Source organism: Salminus brasiliensis, chromosome 3, assembly GCF_030463535.1.
Source record: "Salminus brasiliensis chromosome 3, fSalBra1.hap2, whole genome shotgun sequence".
Lineage (NCBI taxonomy): Eukaryota > Metazoa > Chordata > Actinopteri > Characiformes > Bryconidae > Salminus > Salminus brasiliensis.
Window position 1 is genome coordinate 45,200,348 of NC_132880.1, and position 23,711 is coordinate 45,224,058.

At 43.3% G+C, this 23,711-nt stretch overlaps 1 protein-coding gene across 4 annotated transcripts in view; it reads right to left on the bottom strand.

Moving 5' to 3' along the window:
- sdk1a (sidekick cell adhesion molecule 1a) overlaps window positions 1-23,711 on the bottom strand; it is a 371,124-nt gene that overhangs the window by 217,935 nt on the left and 129,478 nt on the right. For all 4 annotated transcript variants that reach the window (XM_072676364.1, XM_072676365.1, XM_072676363.1 and 1 more), the window contains exons 2-4: window positions 17,028-17,187; window positions 14,334-14,440; window positions 12,606-12,753 (exon numbers count right to left, since the gene is read on the bottom strand). In XM_072676364.1, the coding sequence (XP_072532465.1) occupies window positions 12,606-12,753; window positions 14,334-14,440; window positions 17,028-17,187 (415 nt within the window). The remainder of the gene's footprint in view (window positions 1-12,605; window positions 12,754-14,333; window positions 14,441-17,027; window positions 17,188-23,711) is intronic.

The window sequence follows — 23,711 nt, forward strand, 5'->3', positions numbered from 1 at the left end:
CTTGTGTGAGTGTGTGTATGTGTGTAGCAGTTCCTCTGAGCTCCTTTCATGGTTGATTGTCACTCCATGGCAACCTGCTGCCTATGCCACTGAAGCTTGTCGGCAAAAAAAAAAAAAAAGGGAAAACAAAACTCCGGCTCCTTTCAGACAGCGTGCGCCCGTGAGAGCTTTTAATCAAAAGCAACTTTAAATTGGCCTCGGAGAGCATTTTCATGGCTGAGGGCGGGACTCTGACTTGAAGGCAGGGAGACGTGGGCGCTTTTGTGCTAACTATAATCCTGTCTGGAATCTCTGGGCTCCTTTACTCCTGCACTGACAACACACTCATTTATTTAAGAGGGAGGGGTGTGTGTGTGTGTGTGTGTCTGTCTGTGTGTTGGGGTGGGAGTGGACGAAGACGGATGTAAGCCGAGGCCTTGAGGGGAAAGCGGGCTCGCCCTGCGGATTCCTCGGCTGACTGATGATGCCTCTCAATAATTAACTTCATAAAGGAAGCCCTCCCAGCAAGCAGGTGCATTAGGACCGGGCCACACAGATCACTGCTATTGGATTATATCAGCCGACGTCATTCGTCACCGAGCTCCCCCCGAGCCAGACTGCATTGGTTCTGAAACGAGGTGTCGGCTCAAGGAGAAAATCGACGAAGGGCAGGGGCTGCAACCTCTTGTGTCGAAGAGTCGTATTTATCTGATATGCAGACATTTGGGGAGTTTGGTGAACGGGACGTGACAGCAGAGTGTGATACTGTACAACTGCATAGAAACGGGTGGGCAAGCCTGGCCAAAATATCTGATGCTGTGAAAAGCTGAAGATAAACGTTAATCAGCTGATCAGCACAGTTCAGTTCTTTTTTTTTACCACAGGGATTTTGACACAGGGCTCCTAATATAGGCATGAAACTGACTCTGGAAAGACACACTTCAGAAGTTTAATGCAGTTCAGATTTGATCAAAATGCAAACACTCAGAGTGTGTTTGTTGCTCACATCACTGTTGGGGTCACTGCTGGGATAGATCAGGTGTTGCCTGGATGATGTTCCAGTTGTTTAACTGGGCAAACTACATTAGCACTGTAAGACATTTGCCTAGGGTTGATCAAATGGTAGCACAGAATTTCGACAGGAAACTCAATGATTCAAGATTGAATCATGAGTCCCGATTGAATCATGAGTCTCGATTAAATCATGAGTCTCAATTGAATCATGAGTCTCGATTGAATCATGAGTCTTGACTTAATCATGAGTCTCGATTGAATCATGAGTCTCAATTGAATCATGAGTCTCGATTGAATCATGAGTCTTGACTGAATCACGAGTCTCGACTGAATCATGAGTCTCGACTGAATCATGAGTCTCGATTGAATCATGAGTCTCGATTGAATCATGAGTCTCAATTGAATCATGAGTCTCGACTGAATCATGAGTCTCGACTGAATCATGAGTCTCGACTGAATCGTGAGTCTCGAGTGAATCATGAGTCTCAACTGAATCATGGGTCTCGATTGAATCAAAGCACACTGTAACTACTTCCTTAGGTTTTCCTGATATTCTGTAAAACCTGTAAAACAATTCTGTAAATAGTCTTCACAACATCATATCATTGCTGTCACTCAAAAACCTTGTATCTCAAATTTTTCAGTTCTTCTCTTTTTGACATAAGGTGAATCTGGCAGTTCTTTAAATTCGTCACACGACGTGACAGTAGAGTGTGATACTGTACAACTGCATGGAAATGGTTGGCCACGCTTGGCCAAAATATCTGATGCTGTGAAAAGCTGAAGATGAACTGATCTCCAAAAGGCATAGAGAATTAGTAGTAGGCCGCATTACTGTAGTATCTACAGGGGCTTCTGAACAAACTGGTGGGGCTTTCGGCCTGCCTGGGCTAAGCAAGATCACTGTATTATTTTTGCTAAAGCTCGGGCACCCCAAGAGAGATCTGAGCTCTCTCACCATGGCCTCAGACCATAATCAGCTTGTTAGGAACTATAGCTTGTTTATTCATAGCTACTAAAGGCCAGGTTATGCCATTTTCAAATCTTTATAAATTCTCTGACTTCTCAAACATCATCCCAACAATCCTCAGCCCAACAATGGGCTCCTCTAAGCAGCCGCCGAGCACTCTGAACATTAGAACCAGGAGAAGACAATAAGAAGATGCTGGGCTCTTAAACCCTCTGTTTATTATTCAGTTACTACACTAATGCACACCCTACTGTAAATGTTCAGGAGACCCTTCGGTTTAGCACATGTTGTGGAGTCCCACAAGGTTCTATTTTAGGGCCTATTAAACTGATGGTATTATGGCAGCAATGTCGTTCTGAGAGTGAAGAGCTTTACTAGTGAAGTGAAGTCTGGGCTTTAATACAGACAGGGTTTTAAAGGTCGTCTGTAAACTAGGTGAAGAAGTAATGGCTGCTGTCTCAACACTGTCACTGAAGGCTACACTAACGGCTGCCAGTAAACCTTTTTGTAAGGAATGTAAATGAGTTCATTTTTTGTGGCCTATATGGAAATAAGCTATCCAGGGAATTCTGACGGCCTTACAGTTGCACAATAATCAATTATGCTTTTGCTACAGTATGTACACTATATGGACAAAAGTATTGGGACACCTGCTCATTTACTGTTACTTCTGAAATTAAGGGTATTAAAAAAAGTTTATCCTGCTTTTGTTGAAGTAAATGTCTCTACTGCCCAGGAAAGAAGGCATTCTGCACCATTGCTGTAAAGATTTGATTGCTCTCATTGGGTTGAAGCAAAGCACTCTGAACATTAGAACCAAAAGAAAACTATAGGAAGATGGCCCAGCGTTTTCAGATGGCCGTTTCCTCAGTTTGTAATGGCATTAAGACATGGCAGTTAACAGAAACAGGGAAAGTCAGGTTGAGGCCTGGAAGAACAAGAAAACTTTCCAAGAGTCTGGCTCATAGGATTGCTAGAAGGGCTCATCTAAACCCACTGTTAGTGTTGTAGACCTAAAGTCCGGTCTCAGTCTTGTCTCAGACTTAAAAATTGTTGCTGAGACCAGCTGAGTCCAATGCATCTGACTGAGGCTTTTTTCTCTTATTACTGAATACCAGTCATGTTTAATGGCGGTCAAATCATGCTGAACAGCTCAGCTCTCCACTGTCTCCATTAAAGCCACTGTACACCAGATAGATGATGATGTAGATGATGCTGATTAGCTTCACCTATCATGACATAGCAGACCTGTGCTACACAGAATGGGTTGGGATGAGTGTCCTGATGAACACCAGGATCAAGCTGACACTCACTTCTTCTTATTACTTCACAACTAGAGTTTATGTATAGAGAATCATCACCATCACTGCGTCCAAACGTTACATTGCCTTAGTTTGCATAAGACTATTATATTTATTATATTTAACAATAATTTTAGATGATTTAATTTCATATTTTACAAAATATATGATGAAATATAATATACTTTTATTATATAATATGTGTAATAATTAATGTACAGTAAATAACAAAATACTGAATTTTTTTATATGAAAAACCTTAATCTGGTCTCAGTCTTGTCTCTGTCTCAGCCACTCCTGGTCTCGATCTTGACCTGGACTTGACTACTAAAAGTCTTGGTCTTGACTCTGACTCAATTTCTCAGACAGGGATTAAGCCTAGTCTTGGACTACAGAGCTTTCTGAATGGTCATTTTACATTGAAAGTAAAATGTATTCTAGGAATAGTCTAGGCCTAATCCCTTTTTGGAAAACCGGCCCTATATGTCCCAGTATTGCTCTTGGACTCTAGTCTTGACCCACTGTTATTTAACACCGTTAACACAAGCAGCAGCAGGACTGCATGATTAATCATAATTGTATCATGACTGCAATACAGGTTTCCCAGACCTTAACACACCTGAACATGTGCAGCACCTGAGTGACATACTCACATCACCAGAGTGCAGTGTGAGAGGTCTTATGCATGCTTTCCAGAGCTGTGCTGGAAACCTTTGCTCCTGTGTGAAGAATGAGTGACGTAACTATTCAGCTAAATGGCCAATTAAAACACAAACGCAAGCCTATCTTTAACTACAAGCCTGTGGAAATGCCATACACATGATTATCTCGTCATTCCATTTAACCTCTTAAACCCTCTGTTTATTATTCAGTTATTACACTAATGCACACACTACTGTGAATGATCTGGAGACCGTTTGGTTTAGCACATGTTGTGGAGTCCCACAAGGTTCTATTTTAGGGCCTATTAAACTGATGGTATTATGGCAGCAATGTAGTTCTGAGAGTGAAGAACAGTTGCAGTTGCAGTTGTGTGCAATAATCAATGATGCTTTTGTAATACAGAATTTTGTTGCTACACAATATTGACAAAAGTATTGGGACACCTGCTCATTTACTGTTACTTAAGGGTATTAAAAAGAGTTTATATTGCTTTTGGTGGAGTAACTGTCTCTACTGCCCAGGGAAGAAGGCATTCTGCCCAATTCTGCAGCATTGCTGTGAAGATTTGATTGCTCTCATTGGGTTGAAGCAAATGTGTGACTGCCTGGTCAAAACTAACAGCTTGGATCCGCCTCAAAGTTTTAGAGCAAAATTGTAGAAGGAAACTTCAGACACCAAACATGTCCTAGCTGATTGACTACATATGGGGTAAGTGAGATATTGCTTAAATGAGATTTTGGCCAAACTACTGCATTAATAAGCACTTGATAAGCAGTTCTTGTTAGGAATGAAGATTCACTGAATGAACTGCACTGCCTTAACGCCCTGCCAACCCCCCCCCCCCCCCCTCCACCCACCAAAACCATCAAAATCAGTGTTTGACAGCTTCTGTGTTTTATGCAGCCTGGTCTGCAGAGTTGGAGGGAATACCGACATCCCGCAGTTCCTCATCCGGATGGCTCTATTCTTACTGTGCTTTATGTCGGGTCTATCGTCTCTCCCTCTCTCTCTCCCTCTCTCTCTCCCTCTCCCTCTCTCTCATTCTCTTCTCAAAACCTCTGTGGAGCCATACGTTTTTGGTTCATGGCTTCCTAGCTGGAGGGTCTGATAAGCCTCTTGACAAAAAACAGACTGCGATTCACTTGGGGGAACCAGCAACACTCAGGCACATGACAGCCACACTATCGTTGTCAATCATTGTGTTTATGGCTCCACACGTGAACGTGACAACATTAGATGCCACATTTAACAGGGAAGTAATCCGTTCCCTGTGAGGGGCTTCACTTACTGCGTTTGACTGATGTTGCCTCTCATTCCTTTCTGGTGGTTCTTAAAAGGAGAGGGAGGTAGGGAGGGAGGGACGGAGGGGGTGGATAAGAAAAAAAAAAAAGAAAAAAAAAGAAAACTGCTGTAGAAGCCATTTCATGTGCTGAATACACTGGGTGGCTGAACAGCCCATAATGGGTAGAGACATCAAAGATATCTAATAATGAATGATGAAAAATTCAGCAAGGTAGAGGAGGATGCAAGGACAAAGCAATGAGAGGTAGACCCAATATCTCTTTCCCCAACCAGCTACTTTGATCTGCAATGGGAACAGAAAAGCACTTCGCACTGGTGGGGTAATTATCACCATCATGAAAATTTCATGCACGCTAAAGGGGAAGCCAAGGTGGAACGTGGAGAGTGACTTTCAAAGCCCAGCACTTTACCAGCTCAACATACATTGGCATTCAACCCTGGACCTTTCCTGGCTTTTAGCAGGTGCTCTGCATACATGCATATCACTGAAAGGAGGAAAAGTAAAAGCAAAGGGAAGAAGAAGAATGTAAGGAGGCTGTAAGACCACCAGGCTTTGATTCCCCCCATGAAAAAAGCCATGTGTGGACAGCAGCACAACGTCTCTCCGGCATGGAGGACCGATTGGAATCAGCCACAGCCATACAGGCCAGCCCTGCCGACGGTCCACGCCGCCACTTATTTCACGCTACATTAACAGACCAAAAGGCCACTTTCCTTTGCGAGGCCCGGGTAAAAACTGGAGAACGGAACAAGAAAGCAAAAAAAAAAGTTCCTCTTCCTCGTCCGTCTTCAAACTTCACCGAGCTATTTGGTCAAGATCCAAACATCCTTCTGGGCGGCATTAGCAGCGTTTCAATTACTCATTTCGTCTAACTGCGGGCGGGACGTGATGAATGTGCCGAAGGAGACTTCCAGACAGCGATTATTGGGGTTTAATCAGTGCATCTATAGTCAGCACACAAATATCTGCATCACCAGAGCAGCAGACGCTCAGAATTAAAACACAGGGGGCAGCATCGGAATGAGATCTGCTGCCTTGGGCACGTTTTATTGATGCTACTGCTGACCACAGCTTCCATCTCAATGAGCTACATTATCTTACCAGCAGACAGCATTGTTCGGCAAAGGAGATGCAGGGTACATTTTAGCAATAAAACAAACAAAAAAAAAAAAATACATAAACCGTTCCTTCCCTGAAGTCCTGCCCGATGCTTTATGGAAGGGCGGTTATGGATGCCATGAGAAGAACCTTTAATGCTAATGAGACAAACTGGTATGGGCGCCAGTTTACTTTCGCTTGAAATAATGAAGCGTATATTGACGTGGCATTTAGACGCTGAAAATGTGGAGGATGCTGCAGCGTTCGCCTTGTAAGGAGTCCGTCTGAAGTGTCAGAAGGTGAAGGAAATGCATTTTGATACTTTGGGTATCGTCGAAATATGAGGTTAGCAATTAGCAGGACTAACTAATCATTTCAGGGTTTCACAGGTGGAGAACCGGAGCACATGCAGTGGGTATTCTACTGGGGGTTCAATACCAGTTCTGTACCACCTGTTATTCCATTAGGGGCGTACAATAAAATCACACTACGGTTAACAAATAGATTAATATTGCTATACACTATATGTCCAAATGTTTGTGGACATCCCTTCTAATGAATGCCTTCAGTTGCTTTAAGGTGCACCCATTGTTGACACTGACTGCTTGTCTAGTCTCTGCAGAGAAGCACACAGTTAATAGAATAGGACTCTCTTGAACATATTGGCACCATGTTGCCTAATGCCAGCCGTGGACTAGAGGGGTATGAAGCCCACCAGCATTGAGCTGTGGAGCAGTGGAAGAACTGTGTTCTCTGGAATGATGGATGTTGCTCCATCCAGTACTTTTTGGAATGGGATGAGTTTATGAGTTGGGGATGATGATGAGGTGGGGTGGCGATCATCCAACATCCTGACCTCACTAATGACTTCATGTCGGCAAATGCAATCAAATCCTCACAGCAATGCTGCTCCAAAATCTAGTAGAAAGCCTTCTTCCCTGGACAGTAGAGACAGTTGCTCCAATAAAAGCAAGATAAACTCTTTTAATAGCCTTGATTTCGGAAGAAACACTGAAACGAATCAGCAGGTGTCCCAATACCTCTGTCCATACAGTGCATTTCAGTAATATTAAGACATATCTGGGTTAAATTGGTTAAATGGGAGAGCGAGCATCATGTGAAACACTCTCTCTAACAATTAAGGTGATCCTTTAACTATGGAGCTGCAGGGAAACTGAGCCAGGTGTCAGCCGGCTGCTCTGGATCTGATCCATCTTACTATCTGCATTCGTTTCAGTGGTGTTACTGGGAAATAACCAGTCACTGCAGACAAAGGGTGAGCATTTTCTGATATGACTGTCATTGGAATGATTGATTGGTGACTGTGGGTATCAAACCCTGATGCTTGTACCCTGATGTACCATTCAGGTACTGAACTGGTAGTACTGATATGGCCAGTGTAGAACAGTGAAGCTAATGGAGCTGTAATCTGTCCATTCTTATTCCTTGAATAGATCATTCTGTGAGAACAGAGCATGATGATCTTTTGTATTGTATCCCTCCAAATCATGTGTTTTTTTTAACATGCATTGGGAGCAGAAACTATACAGAAGCCTCGCCATTATAACAAACTGGATGGCAAAGCATCACACTGCCAGACGAGGTCATTTCTAAACGAGCATCCCAGCCCTGATTCCTCATGCCCCGCTATTCTGCGGAGGACATCCGTCTCTTTCTCAGCGCGGCAGGATTCGATTCCAAGACGTAAATATCTTATGAGACTCATAAAGAGATTTGCGTGGCCGCATGTTGCGCAGCGTGGATATTGATTCCGGGCTGCGAATCCTCCCACACAGATAAACTTTGATCCTGCAAGGCCAGTTAATTTAATCACCATGTGAGTCAATTGCTTATGAAGTACACCCCTATTTTCCAAAACCCTTTCCTGGGGATTCGGCCCGGCTACAAGTAGTGCCAGTTTAAATGACTAAGCTGATTGCGCTGCTTCGGCTGCCGCCACAGAACAATTAAGAACATGACATCACATCCAGGAACATGCTAATGGGCTTGGCCAGGGATCCGATTCTCTTATATTAGCCTGCTGCCCACTCTCGGGCCGGTGAGTGCCCAGGGCCAGATGCAGGCTTGCTGAGTCCAGCACAGGGTTGGAAGACATCTGGCGTCTTCTGGGACCACTGCCAAGGTCCAACAGGTAAAAAGGTCACAGGCACATGGACGCACTAGCACAAGCAAAATACCCTAGCATTAGCATATTAGCATTAGTGCTACCGCTCCTGCCTTCCACAGAGCCGGCTGCGTGGCTGCTAATGCTGGCTGGAAGTGGCATATTCATTTGCAGGAGTACAGAGCCTGCTTTTCGTCCTGATGCAATATTGTGTCAAAGCACTGGCAGGAGAGCGCTGGTCCAATTATGGAGCTGGCGGGACGCCAGGACACTGTACACAGACTATAGGGCTAGACTGTGGCTTACTGAAGCGCTGCTCCTCATCCGCTTCGGCTGTGCTGGACTAAAGAGATCCCGAGCGGACCTCAGGAGAAGGCTAGTCCGCATGCCCCTTCAAGGCAGCTGTCTGGGAAGGAAGGAAAGTTGGCGAAGAAAAGGCCGAGGTGTGCGGAACTGTCTCTCCATAATCAGCGTGAACTTTAAGCCCAAGGCCTTGTGCAGGAAGCCTGCAGAGGAATGAAACGAGTGCGGATCATTACCAGCCCGAGAGCACTTCCAAATTTACCGCTGCGATCCTAATCACTTTTCAATTATGCCCTCCGATGGAATCAAATGCTTTTTTTCCCCAAACACGGCCACCTTTGTAGGGCTGGGATGAAGGGGGTGAGTCATTAGGTATGGCTGGGTGGTGCGCGGGGCCTGTGATTTGGGGCACTGCTGGAATGAGGCGAAATGAGAAAGACACTTGAGCGATAATGGGGGAGCGGATCAAGCATGCCTGTCTCTGCCTGGGCAGGCTGCTAATTAGAAAAAAGGCAATGAAGAACTACCATAGTTAGATTAAAGAACGGCGGGGAATGGGCATTAATTGCACTTCTCCTTCTCTCTGACAAGCAGAAGTAAGCAAAACACACACACACACACACACACACATACACACTTCTAGGTGTCACTGGCCTGCATTCCCTTCCCTTCCATAGGTTTCTTCCACTGATTCGAACCTGCGGGGGGAACAGCTAAGGAGGCTGAGAAGGGAGGGGGGGGGGGGGGGTGCTGCACATAATGCACTAGAAAAGTAGCTGTGACACCTCTGCCCTTTCAGAACGAGCAGGTGCTCGGAGCTGTGCCGTCTTCACCGTTTAATGCACATATGAGGTCACTAATAACCCGTGACCTCATTTCTTCTCTGTAGCTCATCCATTTGTTTCCCAGATGAGTGTCAAACAAATGCCAGTGTGATAAAAAAAAGTGTGTGATTTGCATATGTGTATAGCTGTTGTCTAGACAAAACCTCATATCTCAATTTCTGTTGTTTTTTCAATGTTATTTATATGTTTTAAACTGCAAAACTGATCCATAATTGAGTCAATTTGATTGGTTCACTCATGATTTCTTTAATGTTCTTTACTTATATATATACTAAGTAATGTTCTTTACTTATATATATATATATATATATATATATATATATATATATATGATCAGATAAGATAATCCTTTATTAGTCCCACAGTGGGGAAATTCTCAGTGTCACAGCAGAAAGGGAAAGCAAGACACTCAGTTGTATTGTAATGTTGTTGTAATGTAGATAAATAATTTACACTATATACACAATATAAATAATAATTAAAACAGCAATAGCAATATTATTTACAGGTTATTGCAAATGACACGTGTGTGTGTGGGGGGGGGTATTGCACATTGCATAACAGTATTTTTACATTGAGGGACCTCTGTTCCATGAACATGTGTAGTTAAGTGTGTGTGGTCCACTGGGAGCAAAGCTGGTTGCGCAGTCTGACAGCAGCAGGAAGGAAATAACCCATAACCCATCTGTGACAGTAAACACACACAAGTGAACTAGGGGCAGTGAGTACACACACACCCAGAGCAGTGGGCAGCCAACTCCAGCACCCAGGAAGCAAAGAGGGTAAACAGCCTTGCTTAAGGGCCCAACAGTGGCAGCTTGCCGAGCCCGGGAATCGAACCCACAACCCTGCTACCAATAGCCTGGAGCTCTAACCGCTGAGCCACCACTGCCGTGGTTGTTTCTGCTGTGCATGACAATAAATTCTTGAATCTTGAATCAAATTGCAACTGGAAATGAACCAAATTTGCCTGGAATTTAATGTGTGTACATTGACTTTCATCGACGGTTGAGACTGTCAAGTTGCTATTTTGGAGATCCAAGGTTTTATTCGGATTGTGACGACGTGTTACATGTTTGCATGGCGGTCTCCTGGAGTTCAATCATTGTGGATTAATGTGTGTTAGTTACGTGTGTAAAAAGATGATGTGGAAATTCAACTGCATCAATGAATCATTTGGAATCCCAGAATCAATCAGAATGTATTATAATGAACTTCAATCAGCAATCTGCTCATCTGCAGGCCAAAATATAGTCCTCAGCCTCTTTTCACACAGACACACACACACATCCAGGACAAACGCTTTGTGTTTTGTTGCCTATGTTCCTCCACTACTGTATTTTAATCAAAAAAATCGAGTTGGATCAAGAAATTTAAGACTGTACGATGCTCAGAAGCACTGGGGCTGGATTCTGTAAAATTCTGTCAGACTGTTTTTCCTAGCATCATACTTAAATGATCAAACATATTAAATATATAGTTCTCCTAAAAGAGTTTAGCCTTTACAAAAATCAAATTGAGCAGAATTGAATTGAATTACTAGAATTTAACAGGATTAGTTTCTACATAAGAAAATACCAGCTTTCAGATTCATGCCACAATTCTCATATTTCAAAGTGGATTTTACCCTGTTGCCTTTTTTCTTCCATCATCACTTCTAGCTCTTGTTACTGTTGACATTTCTGCAATTTTGCACAGATTTAATTGAACAATGGAAAATGCAGCATAAAAAATGTTAGAATTGGTCTAAATAAGAAAAGTATGAAAATTGTCAAATGTCAAAAATGTAAGAAAATAACTGACTTCCTTATGAGAATATTTGATTATTCATTTTTTTAAATTGAATTTAAGAACACTCTTATGAATTTCTTAGTCTTTATCTTAAGACCTTTTTTAGGTTTTTCTTAGTAAAGCTTCTGTGAATCCGATCCCAGGGACTGAGGCTAAGCAGACTAAGAAGTTAATAAGAATGGTCTAACATACAGTTCCCCAAAAAATCAAAATATTCTCTTACAAAAGTATAAATTATTTTCTTGAGATTTTCTTTGTAAGACAGTTTTTTCACAAAGTCGACTTTTATTCCACTGTAACAAAGTCTTTTATGCTGCCTTTGCCAGCCTAGCATAAACAGTGCAAAATGACATTTTTAATTTTCCAATATTCAGTTAAACCTGTGAGTTGCAGAGCAAAGTGTTCAAATATTTCAGTAAGTACTAGAAGTGAATGTTCCTGGCGTAAACACTGACCTGTACTTTGGGAATAATCTCCACTTTTAATCCAGTTAAATTAGACATTAATTCTGTCATTTAACCATTTAAACTAAAATTGCTCATTTTACAGACTGAACTCTTACAGTCTCTAAAGACAAGTGTGAGGATACCATAAGGTTAAGAAAATATTTAAGACATATATTAGACATACTTATTATTTCTTCTTAAAACAAATCTTTAGAAACATTTTGAAAACTTTTTTTTAAAGAATGAAATTAATAAAAATAGAATGGCTTTCTTAGGCTTGTTGTGAGAATCCGGCCCCTAATTTATATATGATATCCTATATATCTTATATATATATATATATATATATATATATATATATATATATATATAAGATATATAAGATAAATATATCTTATATCTTATTTTAAATACCATATACCAATTACATATATATATACTTTTAGCCTTTACACTGTACGGCTGTGAACCCCAGCAGCCCAGCAGTTTATCATCACCTATTACATTTTAATCTACATTTACAGCCTTTGTCTGACGCTCTTGTCCAGAGTGACTCGCATGGCAATCATGTTACACAGCTAAGAGAATGTAGAGTTAAGAGTCTTGCCCAAGGACTGTGTGTGTGTTTGTCCAGCTGGGCAATCAAACCCTAGTCTGCCACAGGAAGGGCAGTAGTGTTATCCACTACGCGACGCCAGCCTAATAACTGGGTAATAACTGTATTTTAGGGTAAAACCAGACAAGCTGAGCAGTGCAGTTCCACTTACACTCTGCTGCTGGGAATGATCTTGTAGCCGTCCCTGTACCACGTCACCTGCGGTCGGGGAAAGCAGCTGACTGCTGGGGAGTTGAGGATGGCCGCCCGGCCCTGAGTCACCGTTTTCCGCTGGTCGGCCTCCACAAAGTCGCCCATATCTGCGGGGAGACAGTCGGCACTGTAGTCAAAGGCCTGTACGAGTGTGAGAGAAAACAGCCTGTGCTCAAAACAGAAGAGCTCCCCTAAAGCCCCTGCGTACCACCTGGTCTGTTCTTTACATATTGATGCATAAGCATCATGCACAGAGGTGCTCGATCAAACAAAGGCAGGTATTCATGGCACGCTGCTCTACAAGATTGCATCACAGAGCAGAAGGAAAAGGAAAAGGAGAGAGAGAGAGAGAGAGAGAGAGAGAGAGAGAGAGAGCTTGGCAGCATTGTGCCTTGATTTCTCTCAAACAAATTCCAGAGGAAAAGCTATGTGTTTTGCACATCATTTTGAAGTGTTTAAAACAGTTCATTTCAGAGATGGAAATGCAAACGGGAAGCAGTGGGGGAGATGAAGAGACTTGCTGAGGCTTGCTGAGATGCTGGCACAGAAAGGACAAGATTGGCTGATGAAAATACATGAAAGGATGACTTATTCTAATGTGAACAGATCTCAGGCATGAGGCAGTATAGCAAGACCATATGGGTTAGTCTCTGGCACTGCCTTACTGTTTTCTGACCATCTCCACTCTGCCTGTAGCAGAATTAACTGACACTAATTATTTTACTACTGGCTTTACTACTTACTACTTATTTTAGGTTATGCTATTAAGTATGTTATTAATATATATTATATATATAATATTGTTAATATATTATGAATATAACATCACATTCTTTTGATAGGTTCAGTTGGTTATTACTTATAATATTTGATTATTTTTATTATTATTATTATTATTATTATGTATTTAATCATATATTTGTATACATGATATACATTAGTACATACATTCATTGTCATATATATTGTCGTATAATGATAATCCCTAACCCTTGTTTAATTATAATTCTAGTTTTGTTTTGAATTTCAGTTTTTAATTGTTTTTCAATTATTTTTTCAATATTTCTTCTTATTATTCTATATTTGCTTTTAAGTGTATTATTTTTGGGGTGTTGTTTTAAAATCTTTCTTTGGCCTAATTATTTTTATTTGTCATTTGGTTCATTAATTTCTATTTCCATTTTTTATTTATTTTATGAAATCCCCCTGTTAATTAATCTTAATTTGTAGATTTTATACTCTTTTAATCTTCTATTATTATTGTTTTTTATTATTATTGCAGTGTTTACTTTACAGTTCTACCTTCATTTATTTTAGTTTAGTTGACAGTTATTTTATTTTATTTATTTATTTTCCTTTGGATCTCTGTGTTCTGCAAATGTTCGGATACACTAACAAAAGGAAGGTCACCTTCTGTGTACGTCCAAGAAAAAATAAAGGTTCACTGATTGATTGATTGATTGATTGACTGACTGATTGATTGATCTCAATGTGCTAGATCATAAGAACTGCTCTTTGTTGTATTCTCCCTGCTTTTAACACCTGGTTCAGCTCATTAGGTAATTAGAAAGCCCTTGATGATCTGAGTCAGGTGAATAAGCGTGGTAAAACAGAAATACATGGAGTACATGGAGCCTGTGGGACTGGAAGTGAGCAGCACTCCACTTTTTGATGTTCACACACTCACATGCCACTTGTATTTCCGCTCTTCTTTGCAGCAGAGCTCCCATTCTGTTCCTCACCACGCACTGGTATATACCCATGTCTGAGCGCTGCAGGGATGGAATAATGTACCTGAGAGAGAGAGAGAGAGAGAGAGAGAGAGAGAGCAGCACATAACTAACTTTTGCAGCCCAATTTCATCATTCCCCTTTACCTGCGACTTTCTTTTCACGTAAGCGCAGCGCTATGGAAATGTGATATTTGGCGGCACATTTAGACGCTTGCAGGAGATTTCAATTCTGAGTGCGTTTTCACTTAGAGCGACCGGGTTAAAAGGTTTACCCTTGCAGCCGAGGCCAGGCCTTTTTGCCAACCTGCGCATTAGAGCGAGCGAATCATTAAAATGCCATTAGACTCCCCACAAATCCCACCCAGCTCTCGCCTGCGATGACGAATATCATTCCCGTGCCAAATGGCCACTTCCCCCGATATTAGCGCCCATGGAAACAATGCATTAAAACGTGCTGGTATTTCCAAATGTGGCTAATGCGCCGCATCTTCCTCCTCACCCAGACCTGCTCCTGCCTCCTGAAGCACCACCGTGGCTTTGTCTCCAAGGAAGCCTCGTTCTCTGGGGAGAGTCAATAGGAGCCACAGCGGTGCTTAGAAAAGAGACGATGATGGAAGAAAATGGGAAAAGCAATAGCAGTTAGACGGGCCGATTCCAACTGTCACGCTAAAACCTTGTATCTCCAAGGGCCATTTTACAGGAGAAGGAAAACTTCTTAACTTTCAGTGGAAGTCAATGTACAAAAGATTTTATTCCAAGTCACTTTGGAGCATTTCAAATGGTCAAAATGACAAAATGACAAACTGACAAAAATGGAGATACAAGGTTCAGGTACTGATGTCACTAGAGAAAATGCTCTTTCCCATACATTTGCAGTTTTCCTCAGATCTGGAACAAAGCCTAGCAATGCTGCCAATTTTGTCTTAATTTTCAATGGAAGTCAATGTAAACAGATTTTATTCCAAGTCATTTTGGAGCATTTCTATTGGTCCGTTCATCATGACATTGACCAAAATGTCAAAAATGGAGATACAAGGTTCCGGTACTGATGTCACTAGACCAGGATGATGGACAGAGTTCTACTTTTTAACCAACCGTTTAGAGTTTGTTCCAAGATATCTACCTAATTTCCTTTCTTTTTATCCATTTAACCACAGTTACGCAAAAACGTAGACAACACGTATCTCCAAAATATAATTTTTACAGAAAAAGGAAAAAACCTTCTTAACTTTCAATGGAAGTCAACCAGATTTTATTCCAAGTCAAAAATGGAAATACAAGGTTCAGGTACTGATGTCACTAGAGAAAATGCTCTTTCCCATACATTTGCAGATTTCCTCAGATCTGGAACAAAGCCCAGCAATTCTGCCAATTTTGTGAAGGAAGTCAAATTTTCAGACTCAATTTTTTTTCAGGTAATTTTGGAGCATTTTTATTGGTCTGTTCATCATGACATTGACCAAAATGTCAAAAATGGAGATACAAGGTCCAGGTACTGATTGAAAGGTACTAGACTGAGATGATTGACAGAGTTCTACTTTTCAACCTCTCAACTACTTTTTTTCTACTTTTGAAGCTTTTATCTCTTTCTTTTTATCTATTTAACCATGGTTACGCAAAAACGTAGACAACACGTATCTCCAAAATTTAATTTTTACAGAAGAAGAAAAAAACCTTCTTAACTTTCAATGAAAGTGAATGCAAACAGATTTTTTTGGATAATTTCTAATCATCATAATTCATTCCTCATGAAAATCTGACAAACAACAGCTAGATTTACCTTATGTTAAAAAGTCAAAACTGACCCAAAAAAGAGTTTGGAGTTTTTGGCGTGACAGTGACTATACAGACCTGTGGTGAGAAAAGCAATGCGATGCAAATGGCATCTAGCCATGGATCAAGCTCACTGCACTACCAGGTAAAGCATTCGAATGCGTCGTCCAACTGTGAAAAGCCGTCTCCGGCAGCAGGCTATTTCATAAAGACAAAGGGAGCACACAGGGCTGATATGTCATCAGTTTTACCAATCTGTGTGTCTAAGAAATTGCTTTGAGCTGGCGCAGTTCGCCCGCTGACTTTAGAGAGCACAGCTGAGACTGCACTATTCTCCAGCAATGTAACTACGATAAAAGGCAAGTAGTGGAATTGAAAACTGTATGAATGATTAAACATGCAATTGCATAAACTCCAGTAATCAGTGCAGGGAAAAGTTAATTAAATTTTCATTTTAATTTCCTGCACTTTCATTTTCTTTCCCTCAATCAAAGGACATTAAATAACTGACCGAAACACGTGAAGCTTTCTGACACTCCCCAAAAGTGTGTTACTGAGGCGGGAGCGTGGAAAATGACAAATATTTTACATAAAACCGAGAAATTGGGCAGTAAATTGCAAATAAAAACAAGCCTACGTTTCACAACCGATCACCAGGCTTGTGAAAGAGGCTGCTGTAAGACGCCGCATTATTATAGTATTTCTGATCACAGTGAATATGTGAGTCACTGTGTGAGAAGGTTCGACACAAGAGTCGGAAGGTGACGAATTAGTCCCCTGTGTCGAATGTGACCTGCTCTTTTTTCTCCCCCTTAAGGCAGTTGTCTAAGTGAGACCCCTCCTGCGCTGCAACCTGAGATGAAGGGAGGCTCTCACTTGTACTCCGGGGAGAAGGCAGTGATATCTGTACTGTTGAACATCCATTTGAACTCCAGAGGCCAGCTGCCCTCTGCCAGACAGGTCATGACCAGCCGGTTCCGCTCCAGGTGGATTTCCGGAGGCCCCGGCTCCGTTTTGAAGTATGGGGCCACGTCACCTGCGGGGAGAGAAGAAAGAGAAGGGTGTGATTAGGAAGCTGAAGCAGCATCTGTCCACTCATCTACTGTTCCAAGACTCTGCCGGAGTCACGCTCCAACACCCCCCCCCTCCTCAATTGAAGCCAATATTCCGGATCATCAGTTCACCGGCTTTTCTAATTTGCACTGACCACCAACGCGCTACGAGTGGGGGGTAGTGGCAGGAGTAGAGGGGATGGAAGCGGTGGCGGTGGCGAGACCCGCTGTTTCTACACACTGTGCAATCCATGCATAATCAGAAAGCATCTGTCCAAAAAGAGCCTGCCACTTCCTGCGGCGTGCCACACTCCAGTTCAGAGGCTCAATCGTGGAAAAAGGCCATCAAAAAAGGAGCCCGTTTCCAGGCACCAATGCAGCGAGAACCACACTTCACTGAGCTGCAGACAACCGACAACAACCTTCAATCCCCTGGCCAAGGCTTTCCACCCCTCCTTTCTCCTCACAAGAAGGGCACAAAGCTTTGACTTTAAAAAGAGACCTCTTAGTGGCGGAACAGTGGGGCACCGTGTAACTGACTTCAATCGGGGGGTAAAAAAACGAGACACACACAATCTTGCCGAGCCGCCATCAAATCTCACACAAATCAATTTGTGCTGTATACCAGTTCCCTCTCGCCGCATACCAATGATGGTGAAATAACTATGGGGGTCTCTTTTTATTGTGCCATCAGGAATCAGAGGCCACCATGCAGGACACATCCGAAGGCAACAACCGAGGATGGTTTTCTGTCACTAGATAAAATGCTTTTCCCACAAATTGGCAGGTCCCCATGGGTCTGGAACAAAGCCCAGCATCGCTGCTAATATTAGAGCTAGGATTACATTTCTCCAACATTTAGGAGATGGGCATCTGATCTTATTACCTCACACACCTGTGGAGATGATGGACAGTGCTCCCCTTCTGCTCTGGGAAAGTTCGTTCCAGGGTAGCTACCTCATGTCTTAGCTGGGGAGCCACAGAATTACAGTATTTCAGCTGATCAGCTCGAGAGAGTACAGCAAAACTGCAGTACAGGAGGCCCAACACATCAGATCAAAAAAACAAACATTTAAAGCCACTACTGGTGAAACTCACATTAGGGTTTAAGGTTTGGATTGGGTTTGGGGTAGCAAGTCTCTCTCCAGCAATATATTCTGAGGCTCTGCCTTAAATATTTAAAGCTAATTATGCAAAAATTATACCTCAGACTAGCAGCTTCAGGTCATGTTAAAGCTCCACTGACTGCATATGGAAGAATGTCGTCTCCGTCATTGCCCCTCCGAGCCCGAACACTGCTACTGCACTATGGCGCCAGAACATGGTCTGTCATGATAACTATTTTATGGATAAAATTTGTCCCAGGAATAACAACAATATATATATATATATTAATTTGTCTGGTGTTGTTTATACAGTGTCCAATGAATTCCACGATGAATGGACCAATAGAAATGCTCCGAAATGACTAGGAATAAAATCTTTATCATTGCACTTCCATTGACAGTTATAAAGGGTTGATTTTTTTTTATAAAAAAAGGACACCCAACACTTTTAGAAACTTCAGATTCAAAAGCCAGCTACATTTAAGGCCACTACTGGTGAAACTCAAAATCTGGATTAAGGTTTTGGATTTGGGTTAGCAAATCTCTCTTCAGCAATATATTCTGAGGCTCTGCCTCCATTTAAAGCTAATTATGCAGCAAGTATACCTCAAACTAGCAGCTTTAGCTCCATTGACCGTATATGGGAGAATGTTGTCTCCGTCATTGCCACTCCGGGCTTGAACACTGCTGCTGCACTGCTTGGTCTGTCAGGATAACTATTTTATGGACGATATATCATCCTACAATCATTTTTAGGCAATTTCTTCAGTTGTTCTTTGCACTGTGTTCAGATTTCATAATAAATAAAAATGCTCCAAAGTGACTTTTTTCCCCCATTAACTTCCAGGGTTTTTACATAACAGCAACAACATATTTAGTATCCACATGACCAGTTTTCCTTCATGGTGATGGCAGATATTTAGTGGAAGACGTTGTTTATCCTGTATACATAAAAAAAAACACTGCTGATGTGAGAGCCATAATCTTAGTAATTAGGACAAACGCACACTGTTGGACATGCTGAACTCTGCATAAGACGCAGAAACAAAACATGTTTATCATACATAATCTGGGTGAGATTTATTCCCCACTGTGCTTCCACTGAGTCATTCAGTCATTCTGACTCCTTCCTCTCCCTCTCTCACCCTCCTCCTCCTCCTCCTTCGTCTTTTCATCTCCTTCTCTCTCTCTGTACCAAGAGAGAAGTCATGCCTGAAGACATTTGTCAGAGAGCTGCTCACCTTCCCGGAGCCTCAAAGCTGCTGAATGGGAAAGAGCAGAGTGAGGGTTAAGTGTGTGCCTATAGCACCTCCACCGCTCCTCACACCAACCCGATCACACAGGCGCCCCCACGGAGATCCGGCGCATTGTTCTTCACGCCGACAAATCCAGCAAATCACGGCCCTGATTCTTTCAGCTTCCTCTTTTATGTGACACACCTGTGGCTGCGGGTTCGTCCTCTCCTTACCCACGCGCCGAAAGTCAAGAGCTTAGCAACCAAACGTGTGCGGAGTCAAAAACACTCCTGCTTATGGACGTCCTTCCAATCTGAAGCTAAAGGTTGCACTCTGCAATCACTTCCCTCAGCACCAGCGCAAAGCCTGCCAAACTCTGGGATGCTCGCGGTAGCCTGTAAATACAGAAATAGCAACAGGAAACGGTGCATCCAAATGGAATCAGCACGACCAGCAGCAAAGAACACCTTGTTTTAATGTACTGCGCTAGCGCCGTCAGTATCAATGCATTTTTCATCAAGCACATTTCCTCTCTTTGCTGCCAACCCTTCCCTGACAGCTTGATTCGCGTTCTCTCGCCTTGTGATTCTTATTGTTCTTTGATGCTGAGAAGATGAGAGGAACCATCCATTTTTCAGTTAATATCAATCCCTCTTCCTCTCTAACTCTCACACACTCAGAGCAGAGCTCCTGAAAAAAGTCTGGAGGTGGGCGATACGAGATGTTATTATTAATATTATTATTATTATTATTACTATGATGAATCACATCACAACATGCTTGTATTGACTATATTGTCAGTGCTTCTAAAACACTGAACAGCTGGAATAAAAAAAGTATTCCACATTTACATAATTACACTAATTAACTCGCTGTGATGCTGTGATTCATTTAGCGGCACTGTCGGACCGTTCTGCAGTCTAGGCTAGTTCCTCATATTTGAGAAACTTCTGTATAGCATAAATGAACGGACTTGTAGGTCACATGGTGAAAGGGTTCCATATCTGGTGCTCCTAGTTGGCCCAGGGGTCTAAGATGCCACCCCTATGGCCCACGTTGATCATGCTGATGCTCAACTGACTGTAAACAGGAGAACGGCATCTCCGTCACTGCCACTCCAGGCCCGAACAACGTGGCCTTCACAAAAGAGAGCACAACTGGGTAGATGGCGCTCTCTCCCCTCATTACTCAAAGTTGGCCGGCACAGGCGTCTGTTAGCTGGTGCTGCAGAGCCAGGGACCTGGAGATTTCCTCAGAGTGTGTCGGCTGCCTGGCAATGCGACATCAGCGGCGGTTCGGTTAAGAGATGCTGGCTGACTCGCATATGCTTTGCTGTCAGGGACGCATCGAGAAACTCTGGCGTTCACACTACAAGAATAATGTGGTCACAGGCGTCCCTGACCACATCTGAAAGTGGATTGAGTGATCTGACTGCAGTGCCGTTTACAATGGGGAACTGGGGAGCTGGGGACTGGGTGATGGGGGCATGTGTGGCAGTGCGAAGAGGTGGTGGCTGGCTTTGAATGTATTGGAGGAGACATACGTTGTCCTTACCCTCCTTGTTTTGAGAGCATTGCTGGTGCTTGTGTGTGTGTGTGTGTGTGTGTGTGTGTGTGTGGGGGGGGGGGTTGGGGGGGGCTAAATTGGGTTAAATGCCAGTACCAAACATTTCCAAATCTTTTTGCAGCTACCGTACGTCCAGTGTAGCTGCAGTGGATTTCAAGGAGCACAACCTGTGGCTGCTCAAATCCAGCCTTGTATGCGCACTTGTAAATATGGACACTCCATGCACAGCTAATTCCATCAGGCCGGTTGATAAAAAGCTTCGTAGCCCCCCCGCTCTGTTGTCTAAAGATAAGAGCCTCTGGTTTACTGACTGAATCCGAGAGGGAGGGACACACAAAGTCGGCATCCTGCACTTGAGACACTTTTCATTGGATCTGCCGTGGGAAAGGGAGCTATTGTGAATGCCAACAAGTCCCCTGAAAATTCTCATTCAGATGTGATCAAATCAAGCACACATAAACACGGACGGGGTGGAGGGGGCGGACAGCAAAGAAAGCAGACACAAAAGTGCTGCATCATCCCACGAGGAAATGAAATGTTCGCGGGAGCACGCCGCAGTCCACGATAGCATCTTCTGGAACCTTCCTTAATATTCAAAACTGAATAGTAAAGATAAATCACGGCCCCATTTTCTCATGAGAATGAGTAATATTGTTCTGACTGCACCCTGTGACATTTGCCAGAGGCCACAGAATAGGTGCCTGTGGTTGCCTTTTCTTTCTGCAGACGAAACCCACCGGTCCTCAATCCCTAGCTCTCTGATGCCTGTTACGCAGGAAGCAAGAAGGCCGGGCCTGTGCTCCACACCTCTGCCGCTTCCCCATGTGAGTGCCGAGGAGCCTTCACTTTCCATTTGCTTGTGCGCTGTAGCCAGAAAAGCAGCGGCGCTCTCATCTGCATGCTGCTTCTCCGACGGGCCATCCCACCGCAGGACCACTGCAGGAATGCATAAGCAGACCCCGGCACGGAAATTCAATTTGTTGGGATTATTATCAAAGATGAAATGTTCCGACAGGAGACAGACTGAGCTCAGGCTGGATGAGGAAGGGCCGTATCCCGGCCCGCTGTGATGAATTTGGCCTTTTTTTTCTTGCACGGCCTCCCCCCACCCACAACTCCCCCAGAGCTTCGCTTTACTTCCCATTAAACATAAAATAAATGCAAAAAAAAAAAAAAAACCCTGATGGACGTGAATTGCAAACGGCTGTGGCAAGGCACAACAGTGGAAATCGGAGATGGCTCACGTTAGACTACGACCAATTTAACATTAAGCTTCTAAAAAAAAATCCCCCGCGAACGCTGCCAGAACTGCCGGCTGCGCCTTCCACCATTCATCATGAGTCACGTTTATCAGGACGCCTCACATATACCCTCCTCCGCCCTCAAATCACAAAAACCAACATCAGTTACAGACCCTGTCTAATCAGGAGGCCTCTGCCATCATTCACAGCGGGAGATAAGGTGGAGAAGCAGGCTCCCGAGCTCGCGATACTGGCTACCTTGCAGTCCAAATATGGGTCTGGTTTTGACTCTTAACTCAATTACCTCTAAAGGGGCTCCTGGGAGAACTAGCCTGCTTTTTATCTGTCAGTCAGTCTGGCAGAGTATAGCCCACACACTGACAGTCGAAGTGGGCAAAACTAGTGCATTACCATCTGTTTGATGAGCTGACTGTAAATCAAAGAGGCAGCCAGCACTTTGAACCCAAGTGTATGGCGTTTGACAAGTTATGATACCTCATCAGCACATGAAGAGAATACATTTGCGCCAGGCAAAGAAAAAAAAATTCAGCCCCGCCGCGCCGGTGGAAAAAAGTCCAGCAAAACATGTCAGGATCTTCACGCTGGACTGGCTGTGGCACATTTCAAATATGCTCGCCAAGGCAAATGTTTAATTTACCGATGTAGAGTCCAGAACGTAAGTGCTGTGAAAAAAAAACTCTCCAAAACACCCAAACAAACCTCAAAATACAGCAGCATCTCTGCACCGGCCCAACCAGAGCAGGCCTAAATAACCACGGGCAACTGTCCGAAACAATCCCTTCACTTTGTAGCGTCCATTAAAATTCAATCTCCAGAAAAGCTCTAAAAAGTCCGCTTCCATTTCGATCAATGACTAATTGGGATTCGTTCCTGGACCGAACACCAAACGAACAAATAAAAGGGCCCCATTCATTAAGAATACCAATTAGAGGCCTTATCTCTAAGAGTAGAAACTTTGGGCCAATTTAACGTGAAGAATCGCCCGTCAGGGGGCCGCCGCGAGACGCATGTGGAGCAGGCCTGATGGCGGACAGCGATCACTCTGCCTCTCTCCACAGCCCTCTGACACGCCAGACAAGGGGCAATCAGGCCTGTCTGCACATCACTGCAGTTGCCCCGGCTCCCACTTAAAAACCCGCCGCAGATGGACAGACCCAGACCCTGAGGTGTGTCCAGTGAGTGAGGGCTGCCCTGCTGAAGGGCACGTCCAGGAGAGCTTTTAAAGACGTACTTTACTGGGGAAGAGAGGGAGAGGGGGAGAGAGAGGGGGAGACAGACAGAGAGAGAGAGAGAAAGAAGGGTTCAGCAGCTATGACTCAGAGAGGAGAAGGAGATTTAT